General features: G+C 36.3%; 1 protein-coding gene across 1 annotated transcript; it reads right to left on the bottom strand.

The window, feature by feature from the left end:
- Window positions 1–637: 637 nt before the first annotated feature.
- On the bottom strand, window positions 638–16,409 carry LOC121738738 (protein disulfide-isomerase). The gene is made up of 10 exons (XM_042130970.1): window positions 16,144–16,409; window positions 15,805–16,002; window positions 15,289–15,560; window positions 11,931–12,098; window positions 9,034–9,143; window positions 7,748–7,868; window positions 6,615–6,781; window positions 2,379–2,544; window positions 1,381–1,470; window positions 638–1,081 (listed from the first exon to the last, which is right to left on the bottom strand). The coding sequence occupies exons 1-10, from the start codon at window positions 16,289–16,291 to the stop codon at window positions 1,031–1,033; spliced, it is 1,491 nt and encodes a 496-aa protein (XP_041986904.1). The 5' UTR covers window positions 16,292–16,409; the 3' UTR covers window positions 638–1,030.
- Window positions 16,410–17,888: the final 1,479 nt, after the last annotated feature.

Below are 17,888 nucleotides of genomic sequence, written 5' to 3'. Positions count from 1 at the left end.
AGTTTAAAATTATTTCACATTGAAAGTGCTCGCCGCGTCGCTGCCGGCCGCCGCCATTCCGGTGTGGGTCAAACTGAACTTTTTTCACCACATCAGAAGATGCACATTAAATTGACAGAATAACCGCCGGTCGTGTTGAGTTGCATTTTAAGATTTTTACCACAGTAAAAAGGGTATTGATGTAATAAAACAATGTATTTTAATATATTTATTTATTAATTTCTGTATCCACAATAGATACATAAGATCTGAATTTGGCAAAAATATTTTTAAGTTATTTACATGTTTAACCACATATTATGACAAAGAGACGGCCAACTATAAGCACCTCAAACATCATCAAACATAAAAACTATACAATTAAAACATTGATTCCAATATATTGTGATGAAATATATAAAGATTATACTTAAAATCATTCATACAGTTGTTAATTAATATCTTTTAACTTAATTTACACGTTTTGCAACCAAAACAGAATAAGTGTTATACCAACGTCTCTTAAAGTTGATTTTCGATCTACAATCATTTAATATGTATTTAACCCGTAACCAAGTGGCACCCGGCTGTCGCATAACAATTGAAAATCTATTGTGTCTGCGATTCCCACGATCGAGGTATTAAGCTTTTATTTCAAACTTACAGGCATTGGTAATATGGAAGTTAAGCTTAAGATTATTTAACAACTGTATAAACCGAGTTCAGCTTAGTTCAGTTCATTGTTCGTACCCATTGGGAATGTTAAAAATATCATTGATACAGAAATAATAAATACACAGCGTAAGCCTACGTTGTCCATACAAAATAAATTATGTATCTATTTAACTTTAAAAAAACTCATAAGAGATCTAAAATAATAATTGCGGCAATCGGAAATGTTGGAATACAAAAATATCAAAATGAACTCAGCTGCGAATGTTAATGTTTGTACAATTGTTGCGTGTACGCCCCAACGCGAGGGAAAAACAACCTTATGTTAACTACAGACAGTCGAGAGTGCGCTGACGTGTGTGACGACGTGTTTGCGCGCTTATAACTCGTCGCGCGGCGCCGCGTCATCGTCTCCTTCTTCTTCTTCCGTCTGCAACAAAAATGAGAGTTAAAATACTTATTATATTTTTTAAATGTATGTACACTACACGGATGTTCTTACAATGCACGAAAATCGACTTTAGGTCTTGTATTCCATAGGTCAAAAGATTAGGATGTATCCACATCCATCCACTGCCATCAGAAACAAAATATCAAAACTTCATAACATTAAATGTCAGTATGTGATTTTGTAACGAGGTCATTTTTCACTACTAAAAATATATAATAAAAATAATATATAAAATCTACACTTAGGCCCCTCTGTCTAGCTACGCCACTGATACTGACCATGATGGGCAGGGGCTCGGCGCCCTCACCGTCGCTCTCCACGAACTTGGTGAGGCCGGCCAGGGTGCGCTCACCGTTGTAGTCACGGACCTGCAAATATAAAGAACAAGATTAATTACAGATATCGATATTAATAATCTCAAATATGAAATAACTATCTGTGTGTCATATGTATAGCCATGGAGTAAATATATGTTTAATTCGTCTATGGTATAGCTTAATTGTAGTGGATTGAAAATGATTGTCTGACAAGAAAGATAAAACAATACGTCGGATGGACAGGTAAAAAGTTAGCAGGCTGCAGGTGCACGACGTTCTGCGCGGTGCGCCTTTCTGCCGCATCCATCATCCGTTCCACTAGATTATGATTTTTGAGAGATAAAAATAATACTCGGATACTGTTCGCACACACAACTTCTGTTGGTTGGTTTTAGTAAAAACATGACCGCAACCGATATTGGCAAGGCTTTATTATTATAGAGTATAGTATAGACAATCGTTGTAAAGGTGCGCCGTATAGACAATCGTTGTAAAGGGATCGGACCGTACGGAGCGGACGGATTTGTTGCTTTGTATTGATTTCTATGATACTGCGTGTACTGGAACGACATTTCTGCGCCATTATACAGTGTATAACAAAACTAAGTGATAAAGGGTGTATACGTGTTCGTTGTAATGAGTTCACTGTGAAAGTAGCAGCGCTGAAAGACCAATTTTTTCTCACTTTTGTATGGGCAAGAGCCCCAGCGTCACGAGTTTCCCCATACAAAAGTGAAAAATTTTTTGGTCTTTCAGCGCTGCTACTTTCACAGTGAACTCTTTACAAGGAACACGTACACCCCCTAGAGTATTATCACTTAGTTTTGTTACACCTTGTATAATATTACGTCGATGCTCCGTAAGCACCGTCCGATCCGATTCCGACCCGGTGGATGCGCAGCTAAAATAAAAAGTCGTGACAACAAGTCGGTACGATATGTCGTCCACGATCTACTGACCTGGTTGTCCTTGAGGTATAACTTGATGGTGGGGAAGGAGGTGATCTTGGTGTGCTCCAGCTCGTTGGCGGTGGCATCGATCTTGGCGATCACCACGTCGTCGTCCTTCTCGAAGTGTTCTCCCAGCTTGTCGTAGATCGGGGCGAGCTGCTTGCAGTGGCCGCACCTAAGCACGAAAGTATTTTATTATTATTATTTGCTGACTCGCGCACCTTTACTTGCGTTAAAGTGGCTCGAAAATACTTTTAAATTACCAATGTCGAATCAAACCCGAACCAATTATTATCTATTCTGTGCCCGAACGAAGATTTTTGTTTTAATTGGCTTATAAACAGTGGAGCAATCGTTGAACAATTCACTTTCATTCCCTTGTTTTATCTCCTCAATGTAAAACAATAGGCTAGAAAAGAAGTTTCAAGCTTATATCTTTCAAAATGACAATGGTTCAATACTTCTCATGTACAAACTTTTCAACCCCCTTTTTTATTAAAAAGGAGCCTATGTTGAAAGATTTGAGCATTCATAAGGAGTACTTTTTGCAATGGCATGCCATAACAGAAAATAATAATGTATAATAATGAGCAAGTCATTTTTTTTCCTCATTTTTAGTCGGAGTAGTGTGATTATAAGGATGTCCGCGTACACACGTTTTCATACTACACACGTTTACATATGTTCTATCAGAGAAGTTGATTCCTATGCAAATCGGGGACCTAAGTAGTTTGGTCGCGTTACGTCAAACCCAGCTGACAGATCACAATTAACATTGAATTGACATATTCGACCAAATAATGTTGGTCTGTCAATTGCATAGGAATCAACTTCCTCGATGATCCATACATTAACTGGCCCACATGTTCGCTTTTTTCCGACTGAAACGAATTCCGCATGTACGTTTTAAGTGCAAGCCGCCGCGTTTGCGCGTTAAAAAAACGATCGTTTGCGCTAGTCTCACGGAATTCCGAATACGGAAAATAAATAAGGAAAACGTGTATATGTGACCAGCCTAAAAATAAAGAAAATATCTCGACAAATGTAACGAAAATTTCCACGTCATAGGATAAAGTCGTGTCACAATTTACATAATGATACTGTTTACACAAGTGGTAAGTAGCGACGACGTACTCAGTGGGCTGCGAGACAGTGGGCGACAATATTCCTGTTGCTATGACACTTATTTTTCCTCGATATGGACAATCGAGGTCATTCGTTCTTACTAATATTATATATGCGACAGTGTGTCTGTCTGTCTGTTACCTCTTCACTACCCAAACCGCTGAACCGATTTTGGTGAAGATACTTTGCGTCCCGGGAAAGCACATAGAATACTTTTTATCCCGAAAAAATGTACGATTTCCGCGTGATAAATCAATTCACTTTTTACCGAATTAAGCTAAACATCTTATAACATATTGTAACATTATCTTAATCTAGTAACATTCTCATTAAAACAACTACGAAAAATAATATTAGTTTTATTTTCCTGTTTATCATTTATTGTGGTCTATTTTGAAAATTGTTTTAACCCTGAAAACCTATATATCAAGACGTTACCAAGTTAACTAGTCGATCGTGGAAAAACGAGCCACAATAGAATTTCTATTGTGTCTCGGTCACCGGTGAACGTATAGGGCTTGATGAATTAAATTAATTGAAAACACATTTGAAGGTTTTACATTCATTATTTTTTTATTGTAATCAAAAACAAGTTAACTTTAATTGGACAGTTATCTGTTAAAATAACCAGTTCAGTTAAAAACGTGTTTACCTTTTAATATTTATCGCTTCCTATGGGTTTATCAATTTGTTATCCACTGAAATTCTGTCCACAATTTCTTAACCTAATCCTGGCGTAAACTAATTCAAAGTCAATTTCAAAGGGACTCTACAGGTCTTTTCAGCTCTTTGAAGATTCTACTAGTAATAGAAAAACAGTTAACATATTTATTTAAAATGAGTTCAGGCATGTACACTTGCGTGCAAAAAAATCGACCCACCCCACGCATTTCTATTCAAGTCGCTATATCTTAAAAAGTTATAGTTATTTATTATTTCTTTTTATTAATAATGCGAGTTAATATGATAGGGAATGTGTACGTTTACTCTACATTTTCATTTCCAACATGCTTGACTACAAACGACACAAATCACTAAGCACCCCCATCACTCAGTTTTTTAATCGTTAATTGAACGGTTTTGTTCTGTATGAAAAATCGGTCAAATCTTATTGTTTTTGTTTTGTCTCGATTTTTATTGATTTATTGTTCATTTAACTTCATTTTAAACGTAATTTCTTTGTGGCGAAATGGATATTACTCCAAATAAAGCCTCTCAAGCAAGGGCTTTGCTAAGAGCTGAATTTAGACAACGAGTTGTGGCTAGAAGTCTTAATTTAAGTCGAACTTCGGTTACAAGAGTATACCGAAGTATTCTAGAGACTCTAAACTTTACCATGCGACCATGTTCAGGAAGACATTGGGCTACATTTGAACGTGATGACCGTTTTAAGGTGTCAACATCCTTGCGGAATCGACATCTCATTTCAGTTCAAATGCAACGACGGCCAAGAGAAGTCGGATGAGTTACAGTAATTGAGTAGACTGTACGACGAAGACTTGCAGGCAGCTGTTTGACTTCACAAAAACTCGCTAACGGTCCAAAATTAGCCCCAGCACGCAGTCAAGCGCTGCTTAGTTTCGCACGTTCTCATGTTGATTTTTCATTGGAGCAATGGCGGGTCGTGCTCTTTTCTGATGAAAGCTAAATCAGTCTTTATGGTAACGATGGTCGCAGAAAAGCATACCGTTGATAAGGAGAATGATTTGCGCAGACGTGCATTGACGAAAGGCTTCCATTTGGTAGGTGTTCGGGGACTGTATGGGGCGAGATTTCTTTTGATGCATAAACCAATCTTGAGTTCGTAACCGGGCCACGCCTTGGCACTTTGAGTACCTATCGATACATTCAGGGCGTACTAGGACAACATGCGGTGCCATGTGCTGGTTTTGTTGATGAAGGTTTCATATTGATGTAGAACAATGCTCGACCGCACGTTGCTGCGAAAGTTCGTCAATATCCCTCCGACGTCGAAATTTCGGGTTTGGACTGGCCAGCAGGGAGTCCTAACCTTAATCCTATTGAGCACCTATGGGGAGAACTCAAAAGGAGGGTCAGGGTCCGGACTCTTGCCGCAGATACCCTTCAGGACTTCCAGGTGGCTGTACAAGAAGATCGGCATGGATCGCTCAGGAGTTCATCATAACTTTGATAAGGTCAAGGAAAACCCGGATGTAAACCTAAATTAGGGTAATGGGTGGCACTATGAGCTATTGAAATCAATTTGTTTGTGTTTTTTACAAGAAAGATGTCATTAATCGCCTAATGAAATGGTATGCCAAACTGACCGGTTTTTGTTTTAAGGCTGTAGAATTAGTAAACAATTTACAATTACAATAACTATAGCAATAATTAAATCCTTATTGTACTACCTTTAAAACGATTCCAACATTTATTTAATACTAATTATATTTCTTGAGTTATTACCGTTTGAATCATAAGGAGAGAGGTGAATATAATATACCAGCCCAGGTAGCATAAGACCTAGCAATGTAGCTTTTTGGCTAAAACTCTAAACTTTCTCATAATCATGTCATGAAAATACTTGCCATAGTCGACTGATTTCTTGTTTTAAAAGACTGTCTTAGCCGGCCCCTAGACGATCAATTGTATTGTGCAATATCATGCTTCAATTTTATTGAACTGTTTATTTGACAATTAGTTTGAAGGCAGCAATGTTCAATATCAACTCTAGACGGTTAATAATATTACGCAATACGTGATATTGCGCAATAAAATTGTTCGTCTAGGGTCTGCCCTAGACGAGCAATTTTATTATAATAGTAGACAGAACTAAGGAGTACCTCGACTTCAAACAAACAGACGTATATACGCGAGTTGGGCGTGACTGTCACTTTCAACATGTTTCACAATGCTGAATAACGCATTAATACAACGCGCCCCGGCCGATATGAGTATATGGCATACTATGTCAAAAATATAAATTTCGAGATCTCTTCTGAGTCGGCCTACTCGTTAGTTCTGTTTACTTTGTCTAGGGGATCGCTAAGATTAGATCGATCGATCGCAGTAAGTATTATTGTCAGCTTATCTTTCTCTCCTTTGTTTCTCGCACTTTCTATAATTATAAAAGTGACAGAGACAGCACTCAAAACTCACCATGGGGCATAGAACTCGACGAGAACCTTCTTGTTGGTGTCGAAGACGACCTCGTCAAAGTTCTTGGCGACGAGCACCTTCACGGGTTTGGCGGACCAGTCCTCCGGCACTTCCTCCGACAGCAGGTGCTGCTTCAGGGTACCAGCGAAGAAGGCCTGGATGAATTCCTGTGGGGAAATCGTGGGATTAGTTGTGGGAATATTTAATGGTGTTTTAAGCATAAACAGTGTTTTAATATACTTTTTAAAATAACCAAGGGCGAAAATACTTAAAACACAAAAAACGCTTAACTTAAAACAGAATTTCTCATTCAATGACAACCCAACCGTGTCTACATATATAATATCATCATAAGACAACTACACCTTTGTCTCATCTCAAGAATGTCTTATTCATTCAATTAGTCGTGACATTTATTTAAAATACACACAAGGAATATGTCCATCAGAAAACATTAACGTGACGTCATCATAAGACAGAGAAAAACCGCCATCATTGAACGTTGGCGATATCAAAGTATACCGTGTAATGTACAATTTGCTACAGTGTGACTTTATAATTAATTATTTCAATAACATCCTGCGATAGAAAAATGTTTTCAAACACGATTTGAGCTTTAATATACTTCTAATTATAACATTATTATGCGCAATATCTTTAGAAACGCAAATGAAAGTTTATATCTGTTTCCACAAAGCCAAAATCCGTGTCTAGCTTGATCAAAACAAATTATGTAATTATTTGCACCTCGACTTTAAAGGTTATATTTACATATTGTTATGTTTAATGTCATTTTGCATAGAATTTCAAATGAAAAATTGAATACGCTTTTCAAGGTTAAATGTGATTATTTCTGAGAATATTATATTTTAAATTAAATATTTTTCTAGTAAGTCAACTCTGTCGACTCTAAAGCCGTGTCCATAACATCGATTAAATGATGAATAGCATCAGTGTTTTTCACCGAGTTATAATAATCCTGCCAACAGTGTTTAAGCAGTACCAGCGCCCTGGGCGAAATTTATCCCCCCCCCCCCCCCCTAACGCTGCTACTACAGCACGATAGCGAGTTTTCAAAATGGCGGCGTAGCCTTGTACGACTGAAACCATCCTTGAAGGGCTGTAAGTCTCACCTCAACGGTGTTCGCGGATAGCTCGTCGCTCTCGGGCTTATACTTGGCCATGTCCTGTTCCAACGCGATGAGACGGGCTGACGGCACCTCCTCCTTCTTCATGCCGAAGAACTCCAGGATCCTGAAAGTATATAGGCGTTAGAATGGAAAACCATAGTAGCATAACCAATAAAAGTACATCACTAATGTATTAACCCATCAAGCAATATTAACTCCCAAGCGGCACCCGGCTGTCGCATAACAATTGAAAATCTATTGTGTCTGCAATTCCCATGATCGAGGTATTAATTTGATCCAAATGTACCATTATAGAAATTTATTTACATGCAAATCATAGACATAATATTATTTAGTTTGGGTCATAAGTCATATCCCCACCAAGTTGCATAAATCCTTCCTGTCTCCATTCTTACCAATAAAGATATTTGCGTGACAAATAACCATTCCAGGTCTGTCATGTGGCTTTTTCAATGTGCCAGATATAGATAAGATCTTGTTTTGTTATAGTTTGTGCGTTTTAAGATGATAATATGGGTGACAGTTTTCATATTCCTTGCTACGGGTTTTTTTTTACAAGAAAACAAAAAAAATCAAATGTAATAAATTATATTCCATCTACAAAAACAAATGTTTCCTATAATTGTAAATGAATAAAAATGAAAAGTTGCTAAATGCTAACTTATTAATATAAAATTATAAATATTAACTGTGAAATAGGAGTATAAAATTATTGTTACGTAAACATTTGAAAAATGTTAGATGAAACGGAACTTATGTCAATAGAGATTGACTCTGTTGAATCGAAAACAAATAAATTAAATCGCCGGCACCACTGAAATGTCAGTATGAAATCGATAATTTCGATTGCAATTCCTTTACGAAGTGATTCGATATTTTTAAATTATCGATAAAATTTTGTTAGGTAACTTCCCTACTATTGTCAATTATAATGTGTCACGTATATCATCATAAAACGCACAAACTATAGTCGCTTAGTCACGGCATAAATATTTTTAGTAAGTAAGTCTATGCAACTGGACTTGTGCCTGTTTTCACCAACCACCTCTACGTGTACCTATCTTTCAAGACTTCAGTAACGTTCATGTGTCACCTACGTCCTTAGGGCCTTAGAACATTGGCAAACCATAAGGGTTTTCAAAAACGTGTTTGTGTTAAGAAATACATGACTCTATGGGAATACTTAGTGTTAGGAGCGGTTGGTGAAAATGGGCATTAGTTCTCTGAGAGAAAATCTAGATAGTCTAGAATTATTCAAACAATAGTACCTCTGGTGGTCGTCCTGGTCGGTGTCGATGGCGACACTCATGATCCTGTCGCGGTAGTTCTTAGCGACCGGCTTCAGCTCATCCAGGTACTTCTCGAAGTGACCGCCTTTCTGTGAAAATAAATATACTCATTAATAATCTTAATCATTCACATTAATCTTCAGTTATTGTTAATATAGAAATCGAAAAGTGTAAGGGCTTATAAAACTGGCAAGGGCCAATAACTCTAGTTCATAAGTTTTGTCGCTGATTACTTAATACTGAGATAATCTACGACTTGATTGGCAAGTAATCGTAGACCCTTACGTGTTTTATTATTATACTTTTAGTTTATTAATTACTCGAAACAAGAGATATAGCGACAACGCTTCAGATGGGCGACGGCCACCTCTGAATACTTTTGTCATTTGACCCTCTTATTTCGTATTTTAATCGTTATCAATGCCATTTTTAACCCGCTGCAAAGTCTGCTGGTATTCTTAGAGGGTAAAGTGCATGAATTCATCATAGTCATCTATCATAGATAAAGAATATAAATAAAATTTTATCATTTTATTCTTCATATTATTTTAAATTCATTTTCGCGGTCAGCTAAGCGTTAAACAGCTCAATTTGATGCGTGGAATGTACCATAGTGCCATTAGCAGATCTACGCGTTTACAGTTAGTACAATGTTAAGGTCGGTGAGGTCGATGAACCGAGCCGGCCAAATCCATCGATAGTAAAACTGGTATCGGACATTTTATTATAGTCGTTGTTTTATGTATTTTTACGGGATGTAAGCTATAAATGGGCGAATTTGTTGGCCGGATATACGCGCGCGAGTTTAGATTAAGCAGGGCCTGAGGATATAGATGTAAAAGTGTCTATAGGTTACTTTACGCTTAAGCTGCTTAGCCAATGTTGATGAAATTTAATTGTTAGCGCAAAGGTAAAAGCAGATATGCATGTTAGTAGGAAAACATCCTGTCTAGGGAACATGGCAGAAGCGCGACTACTGACCCATTATTAAACCGAGTTTACATGCCTTGTATCTTCTATTACATATTTTGTTTCTTCAAAATATTCATGCGGAAAGGATGCATGTTGGTGACTCTTTTAAAGCACTTCTTGATCTCAATTAATGCATCACCAGTAAACGCATCTATCACAATACTCAATAGCTTTCAGAAATTATTTACTTATCGCTTTTATTAAATTGAAATTTTGAAGTCTAGTATTCTTAGTCATTTAACTTATAAAAGAAAGTAGTTTAGTAACTTTCAGTTAATACGAGATCATCCGTAGTACTTATCATAAATTCTAAGAACCATTACGCGCGATTCTTGCTAACCTTTCGCATGGACGCTCTCTGACACTTCGTAATAAGAGAAAGTTCTAAGTCGTAATCTCAACAGTTGTTGAGACTCATGAGAGTACGCTGTACGACTTCGAAGTGCGATCTCTAAGGGCACAATAAAAGTTATGGGACAATCATTATTTCTTACTTGGTAAAGTTTTAAACATAGTATCAAATTCGTAGGAATTCTTATTAGAAATGGGAAAGTATTCAACGTTAGAGTAGTTCTTAATTTGCGGCCAACTACTGAGTAAACGAGACATCGTTTTCCTTATTAAGTATTAATTAATGTTATTAATTAATGTTAAATAAATGCATCGTAAATGGTAATTGGTTATACTTGGCTCAGTGAATCTTTAAAAAGACTTCGTAAACAGTACGGCGTTTGGAGAAGAGACCTGTCTTTGCCAATGAAGAAATGTCCCTTAACAAACCATATTGGTCTATAGCCCAAACATGAATTTAAAACCAGCTGAGTTTATTATTTTTGTGAAAATCATATAGCAAAAATTTTAATTTCTTTACTTTGACAACGCTATGAATAAACTTTTCAAAATTCTTCGTGCCCTGGCTATATTAAAAATCAGTTTGTAAAAAGCCTTTGTTAAAACTTAAAGCTTTATAGCAATTATATGCGGCAAACATTGCAACGTGTTCAAACCGCGTGGACACCTTACGTAAAACATATTTAACATACTTTGACGTGCGATATTAAGTTTCAAGAGCAGAGATTATGCACATTTTATATTACTACAGTATTATGCCAAGTATTCGTTCAAAATACTATTTATATGAGCTCAATAAAATATTTTTTATAGAGGTCATTACAGTATGTTGAACAAATACTTGGTTTTTATGTATTAGTTTACCAAAAATATTGCTGTCATGATTTGAGAAGAAATATTGAAGTTACTGTATGATAAAAGTTAAAAATACTAACAGACTAACAGTTCTTAAAAAGTTTTTTAAACCTTAATAATTTACCCTCTAAACTGTAGATAAACTTAGCTTCTTAGGTCATACTCAGATATTTGTATTATTATTAATTCCACCAAAAACATACGGTCTGTTAAAATAGGACCTAGTTCCTATAGGGTAATTTTTGGCCTAAAAATGAGTTGAAATCTAATCCAATGCCAAGTTCAGATGCACTTCATCGACCATAATCATCTTCGTCACCAGCCTGATCCATAATACTTTTAAGAATTATTATGGATCAGGGTTATACAATTGGGTATACTGCTTTAGTACTAGTTGTATAATTACGTACTAGTATATAATTACGTAGGTATCTTTCCTCTCGCAATAGGCACTGAGATACAGGGGGGTCAAAAGTGCGTCGAAACGGTTCGTGTAAATCGTGCACGGCATGCGCGGCCTGCTGGAACTAGGCCTGCGCATTTCCGTGCTTTTGATTTAGGAGTTACTAAAGTTAAGAAATTTCTGCTTATACTTTATAGTAACATTTTCTGGGAGCCTTCATTAAATACTACTACAGTTATCATAAAATTAATTTTGTTATCCGTCTTGTGCATAATGTTTAAAACTATGATCTTACCTTGGACAGGAACAGCAGCAGGTGGTATTTGATCTGTCCACCGAATATCTTGGAGGCAGTCTCGTGGGAGAACTCCACGATGGTCGGCATGCTTTGTACAAACACCCAGGTCTTAAAAAGGTCCTCGTTGAAGGCTTCAGCATCATATTTGACCTTGGGGTCTTCAAACTAAGGAAAAAAGTATTTATGTATTTAATTAATAATTATTATACTACAATCCACATAATATTGTGCATGTCATAAGGAAAAAAACAGCTATTAGGTACTTTAATATAGAAAGTTAAATAATTTATACAATTTAATACAATCCATTATATAAAAGGAAAAATCTGATTAAGGCAAGAGGAAACAAAATCAATAATAATTATCAGACAATAATGATTGTACTTTGGGAAAAGTAGGAAAATGCAAACATAATGCAAACAAAAGTACAAATCTTTCTACCTCTCTGTTAGTTTTATAATGTTAAGTTGCTGAATCAATTTTAATGAAATTTGCTATGCTGATACTTTGATTCCTAGGAATTAACATAGTATGGTTTTTATCATGGTTCCATACATGAAACAATTAATAAGTGTATTTCTGTAAAATGTTGATGATGATGATGACTGCTGGTGATAAAATTTCGTCGGTCTGATACAGTATTACATTAAAATTCATTTTGTTGTTCAGTGATAACAGAATGACCCAATGATAAGAATATCAAAGCAGTAGTAGTCTCTAGCTATATTGTCCAAGTTACACAGAAACTCGTCATAATCATCATCGTTCATTGTTAAGGACGCTATCACAAAAATTATGTCAAAAATTAGCAGGTCAGTATGAATATCGAGCTTAAGGGATATTACGCCTTGTACAGTGGCGGTTACGACTAGGGAATGCAATCTTGATCTTGCAAGATCAAGATTCCACCAAGATCTTGAGTGATTTTCCAAGATTCAATCTTGAAAGCCATCAATCCTGAATTTCGAAATCCTGTTCGCAATTTTGACAAAATAGTCCAAGATTGTAACAAGATTTCGAGATTTTCAGATTGTTCATACCTGCGCTGCAAAGCGCGAACCACAGATTAGGGTATATATAGTAGACAGATAAGCGCAGACGACAGACTATCCGTGACGCACTTTTTAGTCCGCGGACCTATGCAATTGCCAAATTATATGTCACGGATAGGTCTGTCGTCTGCGCTGCGCCATTTAATTTTTATGTTTAAAAAAACTTGAATTTGTAAAAACTGAGTTTGTTATGTTTATTTTATATAACAATACCCAATTTTCTCAAAAACAATTTTTCGAAACATTACATAATATATTACTCAATATTAAAATACTGGTTACTTTAATATTAAGTACTTATTATATTATGTTATTTTTTCAATTATTCTGCTCAATCTCGAAAATCCCGAAAATCTTGATTCGCGACTAAGATCTCGATTCTCGACCCGAATCTCAATAAGATCTCGAACTGACCAATCTTGTTTCAGAAAAAAGAGGCCAAGATCTTGAGTAGTCAATCTTGGTCCAAGATTGCATTTCTTATAGTTTGTGCGTTTTATGATGATATGCGTGACACATTATAATTATTAATTGACAATAGTATGGAAGTTACCTAACAAAAATTAATCGATAGTTTAAAAATATCGAATCACTTCGTAAAGGAATTGCAATCGAAATTATCGATTTCGTACTGACATTTCAGTGGTGCCGGCGACTTAAGATGGCCGCCCTTTTTTATCGATTTGATTTCGATTCAACACAGTCAATCTTTATTGACATAAGTTCCGTTTCATGCATATGACATTTTTCAAATGTTTTCGTAACAATAATTTTATACTTCTATTTCACAGTTAATATTTATAATTTTTATTAATAAGTTAGCATTTAGCATCTTTTCATTTTTATTCATTTACAATTATAGGAAACATTTGTTTTTGTAGATGGAATATAATTTATTACATTTTGATTTTTTTTGTTTTCTTGTAAAAAAACCTGTAGCAAGGAACATGAAAACTGTCACCCATATCATCTTAGAACGCACAAACTATAGTTACGACGCTCGCCGGTTTCTTGATAGGGCGAAAATGTATGAAGAAGTTTGAGAGGGTTTCTTATTTTGCTTATAAATGGAAATGTTATTTATTTTTATATTATAAAATATTTAGCTATTCGTATAGGGGACTAAATAAGCAACAATTTTTTTTTATATTTATTTTCCTTAGTTCAGTCTATTTAGCTATAATGGTACCTAATCAAACCCCATTTTTTTAATATTTTGCGATTATTGTGATGGTTAACACGTTGAGGGTCGGTACTAAGTTGAATAAAACATATGATATGACAGTAAAATTCTTCATACAAAATATTCCAACGGCAATACCCGTAGCGTCATCTAGCAACACCAAAAAACGAATGAAGATTGACAGTACTGCTAGATCTGTCATCATCTGACCAGTACTCTCCTCCATCATCGTGCTAAGGATCCTCATCACTCGTTTCCGGTGTTGAGACTTCTTCTAGTAGCCGTTTGATGCGATTTTCATCATCCATCTATAACAAAATATAACAATTTGTTTACATGTAATTTATACCTAAAATGGCAATTTTCAAATCATTTTTTCAGACTAACATCAGTACAACTTTATTATTAGTCATTATAATTACTAAAATAATGTAACACTCACCTTCTTGCATTAATTTTGACGTGAACAAAACTTTTGCGAAAACCACAACGACACAATTTTTCCCGAACGCACGCGGCGCGACACTACTCAACGCATTGCGAATAATAGCACACAATAGTACACGGCCATGACCATACTGTGCGTACATTTTCAGTGTATGTTTGTGTGCATTCAAATGCTTCTATGTACAAGAAAAAAATATGTGATATGACGGTAGTCCTATATTTTAAGTACATTCTTTAGAAATTTATCTGCAAATGCCGTAGTGTTTAGTAAAGTCAAAAAATAAACGACTGCGTCAGCCGTAGTGTCATATTACGCAGTCAATTTTTTTACGGTCATAACCGTCCATCCCGCAATGTGTTAACATGTATTTATGTGAAAATTTTTTATGCGGCTATAAAAATTTTATAGAATAGACATGGAAATAAATATATTATCTTTCATTTGAAACCAAATATCCTTGCAGTGTGACTCCTAATTCTTTAAAATGGTACCTGAAAATCGCTGATATTTGTGTAAAAATGAGGGTCTTAAATTTTGAACCTTAGATAGGCTGTTTGGACTGGCTCAGCATTAAAAATCTAACAACAGGTAGAATTATGACTATGAGACTCCACGTACAGAATAGAGTATGAAATAATTACAGAAAATTTTAAATGTAAAGATATAACTTACGTTTTTGTATAAGACAACATCCTCAGGTGAAGCTTCAAGTTCTTCGATGACCTTCTCGTCGGTAACAATAGCAAACACTTGGTCGTCAACCAGGCTAGCAATGTTAAGGAACGCCTTTGCTTTCTCGGTGCTCTGGTCTGGGAAGAAACCGAAGACAATGACAGTGTTGGCGCCAATCAGCTCCTTGGCTTGCTCAGCAGAAGCAACTTCAACAGCTGGAGGACCAGTCTTCTTCTTCAACCATGTGATAATGTCATCAGCTTGACGGCCACCTGAATAAAATTTTTTGATGTCAACTTTTTCTTAAAATCATTTAAAATTGCAATTGCGCACAGAAGTTGGTTGTATATGCAGCTAGATAGAGTACATAATATAAGAAATACCATATTATATTAACTACACACTACTAAATTAATTATGATTACTAATGAGTGTGAACATTTTGCTGTGAAATCAATGTTTTATGTGTGAAAAATTGCATAATAACATTCCATAACATGATTAACCTCAACTTACCCGAGTAGTCGATGGGGTTTCCGTTCTTGAAGAAAATTAAAGTCGGGTATCCCTTGACTTTGTATAGTTCAGCCAAATCTTGCTCCTGGGTGGCGTCAACTTTAGCCAGCTTAATGGGAGATTCTTCTTCCAATAATTTTGTGGCGGCTTTAGCGTACTCCGGCGCGAGCGACTTGCAGTGACCGCACCACGGGGCATCTACGTGACAAAACAAAAATGTAACGCCGCCCGGCAAACTGTCGGCGAGGTAAGACTAAACGATGATAAACTATTTTAGCAAGTTATACTGAAGCTGTGGATTAAGTAACGTGACGAGATGAGTCATAAAATGAAACTTACAGAATTCCACAAGGATGTAGTCGGTGGAAGATACAACAGAATCAAAATTGGACTTTGAAAGAACTAATACATTTTCTTCTGTTGGAATATCGTCTCCGAGTGCGGTACCCAAAAGGGCTATCGCTAGCGAAAGGAATATAACACGCATCTTTCTGCTAGAACTAATTTATAACAACTAATAAATCGCACTCGGAAGACGGAACTAAACTAAATGCCGAATTCGCGACTTCATTCACGTTCACAAATTTCTACTTGACGTGGCAGCGTCGAATGTGTGTTTAGCTGTGATTGGTCAAAAAATATTTTTTTAAGAAAAGCTTTTGCCTACTGACTTAGGATTTATATTTGAAGTTTTACAATTTTTTCCCTACGGAGATTCCGTAATTTACAGAATCTAGGGGGCTTATAAAACTCATAATTTGAAAGCTACAATGTAATAATAAAATACAGCAATAATCTTCAGCATATTAACATTCCTTTCCACATTTAAAATTTTCTATTTTTGTTTATTAAACCATAGACAAAGGAAAATATAAACTAATGATAAGCAATGATGAAAACAGAAAAACTCAAAGCAGATATGTTACTACCGCGCGCGTCGTGAAGATTCAAATACGGCCCAATTGGGCCGTCTGTTATTTAGTCTGCATCGAGCGCAGTCACGAACGTGCCGCGTCTTGTCTTATCTAAATTAATTGAAAATGACGTCGTGCGTGTTTCGAAAATGTACCAATAATGACTCGAAAGTAAACAAAACACATGGAATCTCTTACCACATGTCTTGATTGCAATAAATACCTCGATTATTTACATTTTCAATTATTTTTTCGAACAATCTGGAAAAAATCGAATTTTCGGCATAGCTCAGGCGAAGAAAGAGACAGCAATACGATTCGACGTTTAAAAATAGAACTGTCTCTTTTATGTAAATGGTTTTTCGTATCTAATATCTATACGTGGGAGAGCCATGCTTTGGCACGAATGGGCCGGCTCGGCCGGCCGGAGAAATTTACACTGGAGACACGCCGGTTTTCTGTGAAAACCACGTTCTCACAGAAAACCAGCGTGAAACAGCGCTTGCGCTGTGTTTCGCCGAGTGAGTGAGTTTACCGGAGGCCCAATTCCCTTTCCTATCCTCCCCTATTCCTTTCCCTTCCCATCCCTACCCTCCCCTAATACCCTATTCCCTCTTAAAAGGCCGGCAACGCACCTGCAGCTCTTCTGATGCTGCGAGTGTCCATTGGCGACGGAAGTTGCTTTCCATCAGGTGACCTGTTTGCTCGTTTGCCCCTTCTTTCATAAAAAAAAAATCTTTTGTTTCACTTATATGTCAAATTTGTCAATGTTTGCAATTTTGAATTTGAAAATTGTTCGGAACAGATTTAAGCCGAAAAATAGTATGGATGTAACATATCTGTAATATCATTGATGATAGGCTTCCGAAGTAAAACCGATTTATATTCATTCAAGCATACATTCAGCATCTCCTTAGTATATTTTACAAATTACTGTTATTTCAAACCTCTTTCAAACAGACGACACGAAACAGGCTTGACTCATTGACTGTTTTGACTTTTAAACTTTGACTAGACTTTATTGCTCCTCTACATGAGTGGCCAGCGCTGGCCGATATGGCTATGCAGTGGTCGCAACGCCTCTACATGATGGCCGTGTTCAGTTGTGATCTAAACGTCGTTCAAGATGGACGTGTAAGCATTAGCCATTGCGGCAATGCAAAACGTTGC

Source organism: Aricia agestis, chromosome Z (genome assembly GCF_905147365.1).
Source record: "Aricia agestis chromosome Z, ilAriAges1.1, whole genome shotgun sequence".
In the NCBI taxonomy this organism is placed as follows: Eukaryota; Metazoa; Arthropoda; class Insecta; order Lepidoptera; family Lycaenidae; genus Aricia; species Aricia agestis.
This window is presented reverse-complemented; position numbering and strand designations above follow the sequence as displayed.

Bases quoted from the DNA above. Each gene is read 5' to 3' on its own strand.
- LOC121738738 (XM_042130970.1), bottom strand. From the start codon at position 16,291: ATGCGTGTTATATTCCTTTCGCTAGCGATAGCCCTTTTGGGTACCGCA. The intron at 12,099-15,288 runs GTAAGTTATATC...TTTTTTCCTTAG, and splicing joins ATGTTGTCTTATACAAAAAC to TTTGAAGACCCCAAGGTCAA. The intron at 7,869-9,033 runs GTACTATTGTTT...ATATACTTTCAG, and splicing joins GACCAGGACGACCACCAGAG to GATCCTGGAGTTCTTCGGCA.